At 34.3% G+C, this 4,446-nt stretch overlaps 1 protein-coding gene across 1 annotated transcript; it reads left to right on the forward strand.

Annotated features, from left to right (window-relative positions):
• Window positions 1-203: 203 nt before the first annotated feature.
• LOC145157389 (uncharacterized) lies at window positions 204-1,042 on the forward strand. The gene has a single exon (XM_079076437.1). The coding sequence runs from the start codon at window positions 374-376 to the stop codon at window positions 854-856; it is 483 nt and encodes a 160-aa protein (XP_078932563.1). The 5' UTR covers window positions 204-373; the 3' UTR covers window positions 857-1,042.
• The last annotated feature ends 3,404 nt before the right edge of the window (window positions 1,043-4,446 follow it).

Genomic DNA, 4,446 nt, shown 5'->3' on the forward strand with positions numbered 1-4,446 from the left:
AGATTTTTGTGATTATTTTCAATAAAAATTTCAATGATAAATATATGATTTCTGTTCTGATATTTAAAAAAAAAAATCATATTTACTGTGATGTATGATAAACTGTAAAAGTGTAAAAATACGAGTTTTTATCATATGTTTCCTTTCACGTTTTTTTGCAATATAATAACGAAAATGCATTTCAATTGTCAACGCCACAGATTCTGTTTCTGTCACCTTTACGCCGCTTCCAAACCGACGGCAGTTCATAAAACCCTTTCACGTTCAATCTCTTCTTTTCTACGTTTCTTCAATCGCTTTACTTCAATCTTAGATCTGCAAAAACTTGTATAAACTCCGATTAATCTTCATCAATCCTTACGCTGTCACAACAATGAAGATCACTGGTCTCCTTCACGCATTCGTCATCACAACATTTTTCATTCTCGCCGTTTATTCTTCCGATCCGCCGGAATTCTCCCCCTCGCCGTCTCCCGCTCCAGAATCAGGTTCAGACGACTCATATCCAGTCCCCTCCTCTTCCTCCCCTTCGCCTTATGATTCACCACTTGCGACTCCACCTTCAGATCTCTCACCTTCTCCATCATTTGATGAATCGGCGCCATCGTCCTTTTCGCCTTCTCCGTCTCCGTCTCCGTCACCGTCTGAAGCTAGTGACATGGCCGCCGATTTGAAGAGTCAAGAACCTAAAGAACCGTCGTCGGAAGGGATGAGCGGAGGGAAGAAAGCGGGAGTTGCGTTCGGAGTGATCGCCGCCGCTTGTTTCGTCGGATTCGGAGGGATTGTGTACAGGAAGCGGCAACAGAATATCCGGCGAGCACAGTACAGTTACGCGGCAAGAATGGATTTCATCTAGATAAGTTTTTGAAATTTGAATTTGAGTTGGAACGCATTATTACTACATTTAGATCTAGATCTATACATTCAAAGTATCATTTCATAGTTCATACTAATACGATTAAACATTCATGATTGCATCATGCCTATAACAGTTTTTTACTACTCGGATCATTGTTCATTAATGATAAAATTTTGTTTAAATTGATCATCATTAATAACAGATTATACGTGGAAATACTACTTTGATATTAGTTGCTTTAATCTGTTTCTTGATTATATATTCTGTTATAGTTTTGTTTGATTTCATCATCATCAATTGATGGTCTTAACTCTTAAGTTTGTTCATCCATTTTCTGTAATTTTGGCTCTCGTTATATATATATATATATATATATATATATATATATATATATATATATATATATATATATATATATATATATATATATATATTAGTAATTGCAATAATAATAAAAATTAAATTAAATAGTAAAGATATATTTTTGTTTACTATTTTTGAACTTTGGATATTCAGAGTGGATATGTACGTAAATATTAGATCCCCAATAAATAACTTCTACTTGTTTCCATTTTAATTAAGTATTTAATTTTGTAAAAGATGGTAATTAACGATTAATTATTTTGTATCCAAAATACACAAAATATGTTATTAAGTTTTTATTTGGAAACAAGAGAAATTTTTTGTTAACTTTCTTTTCCGAACTTTCCTCTCATATATGGAAAAAGTTGAAGAGAAAGGATATGACAAATCTTTTATTACTTTTGTAGTAATTACTTCATCTTTGATCTAAATTAAAGCATCCAAAACAATGAAAAAGTTAAATGAGGTGATAATCCTAATTATTATTAAATGGATGAAATTATCCGATAAGCAGTCCTAACACCTCTTGATTGAATTAAAACATATCATGGTTAATATTACTTTGAATCAAATTCATCATCTAAACTTGATCCTAGCGTTAACGAATAGTACTCTTCAAATAGAAACTGATCATAATAATATGGAGGAAGATACCTCATCATGTTCTTCATCTTCGGTAGTTTACCACTTCGTCTACGTTGACTTTGAATTTGTTCACACCATGAGGAATCCTCTTCTTTCAATCTATTATATGCTACAAGTTCTTCTTTATTCTTCGGGGTTTCAATAAACTCCGAAAACTTTTCTACATCCCTTATCCACTCAAAAAATTCTTCCATATGATGATTTCCTTTCAACTCCTCATGTGAAAAAGAACCATTTAAGGGATCTAGTTGTGGTGGAGGTTCATGGTGGTAGTCCGGTGGTTGTCTGAAAACAAGTATTCCGGCTCCTTTATCTCTCCTTTGACTTTCTTGATTTGGTTGCAACTCTTGTGAGTTATGGATACGTTGTACACGACTGGTCAAACCTTCGAGGATATTTGTTATGGTGTCAATCCAGCTGCTCACGTTAGCATGAGTTTTATCTCTTCTGTTGTCTTTGCCAGCCATCTACAATGGTGATACCCTGAAATAATCAAGGTGTTTCACGACAAAAGGACTTCACAAACAAGAAAATTTATAAATGGAACTTTAGAGGAGATAATTTTTTTCTTCGTTGTTGCTATGCGTATGATTGAGAGATTGAAAAATTAACCGATATCCTGTAAGGTATTTACAGGAAAATAAAACCCAAAGCAAAAGAGTCCTAGAACATTTAGGAAAGATAAAAAGAGTATAGTTGAAAACAAATAGGAAACCAATTAAATCCAAAATAGAATTTATACAACATAAACATAATCCCCACGTCATGATTTGTACTCATTTATGTTTTGTATCATCATCCATAACTATTTCTCATAACTTTTAAGAGAATATAACGTTATGTATATTTTTTTCTTAAGTTTTCTTGATGAGAAAGTATAGGAGGGTATACATCATTACTAATCGCCCGTTCCAAAAAAAAAAAAAAAAAACCCAAGCATTACTTTTTATTGCCAATTGAGTTCTACACTTTCATGAAGGGAAATGATTTGTACTTTCGTAGAGAGTAATTTTTCCCCATACATAAAAAAAAAAAAGTAAATTACATGAATGGTCCCTATGGTTTGGGGTAATTTGCGCGTTTGGTCACTAACTTATTTTTTTTAACTCGGAAGGTTCATATTGTTTGTTTTTGTTACGTGCTTGGTCCGTACTGTTTGTTTTTATTACACGTTTGGTCTCTGTCTTACCTAAAAAGACTATTATTTAAATAGGGAAAAATGGTGGGGTAGGTAAGGTAAGGTGAGAGGGTGAGATTGGGGGTGTGTTTATTTAAATAAATTAAAAAATCAAGGGCAAAATAGTCTTTTTAGGTAAGACATGAACCAAACGCGTAACAAAAACAAACAATAGTGACCTTCCAAGTTAAAAAAATAAATTAGGGACCAAATGGGCAAATTATCCTAAACCATAGGGACCATTCATGTAATTTACTCATAAAAAATTATGCTTTATAAAGTTGTACAATACCATAAATTGTTGTGTATTAAAAAAAATTGTCATGTACAAATGATTTCTCATGAACTCTTAGGCCGCTTTACACTACAAGAAATTATATTAGTGACAACCATAGTTTTAGAGGCGACACACCCTTTAGTAGCGATTTGTGTGCTTCATCAAAAGTCAATCCTAGTCGTAATCCATAGTGTTGATCAATCCTACAACCAAGACATGTTCTCATTAAAACCAATAATGGCAACCTCAATAGCGGTGACACCTTGTTGCTGCTAATACTCACCAAAACAAAGCCCCCCCCCCCCCAATTTATTGAAGAGTAAATTATTGAAATTGTCTGTACGGGTTGGCTAAAATTACATGCTTGGTCCTTTTTTTTTGCTCTCAGACTGTCCCTAGAATATATTTTTGTTGCGATTTTTGTCCATGGCAGACATGGAAAACCTATATACCCTTGTTGTATTTTGTTTATATTTAAAATTAAAGATTATTTCTTAAAATTATATTAGATATTATTATAAAATTTAGGCCTAACACATACCAACACCCCCAACCCTCTCTTCCCTTCTTAGACTTAAAGCCATCGATAATAAGCTCAAGCCATCTCTCTCCCTCTAAAGCCAAACCTAAAGCACATATATGCACCTCAAGTCCCTGTCAGAGCCGTCGCCGTTAGAAACCTACAGTTCTAAAGCCGCCGCCATCAGCAAGCATGTGAACACCATCACCGGAAGTCTGCAACTCTAAAGTCAAAAACCTGCAACATTGTTGTTCTTCTTCACCTCTGCATATCACCCACTAAAAGCTCAGCCATCTACGCTGCTAACCTTACTGCCACCTTCAACCCATATATGAAAGGTCTGTCAGTTACCCAGATATAAACTCCACCATTTTTTATATAAGATCCGTAAGATACAACTTCTTTTTTGCTCAAGGTCTGTGAACCCATATGCACACCAGCGAGTTTCACCATTCAGTCACATATTTCTTCCCTTGTCGTCGATCAACATCATCCTAAGCTCACCATCGACATCATTTCTCTCTCACCCATCTATGTTGGTTCAACCACTAAATACAAACTCTGTTGGAAAATTCAACAAAGCAAGTTAAGCACTTCATACAAAT

Source organism: Lactuca virosa, chromosome 1 (genome assembly GCF_052849685.1).
Source record: "Lactuca virosa cultivar CGN04683 chromosome 1, Lactuca_virosa_CGN04683_v6, whole genome shotgun sequence".
NCBI classification, from domain to species: Eukaryota; Viridiplantae; Streptophyta; class Magnoliopsida; order Asterales; family Asteraceae; genus Lactuca; species Lactuca virosa.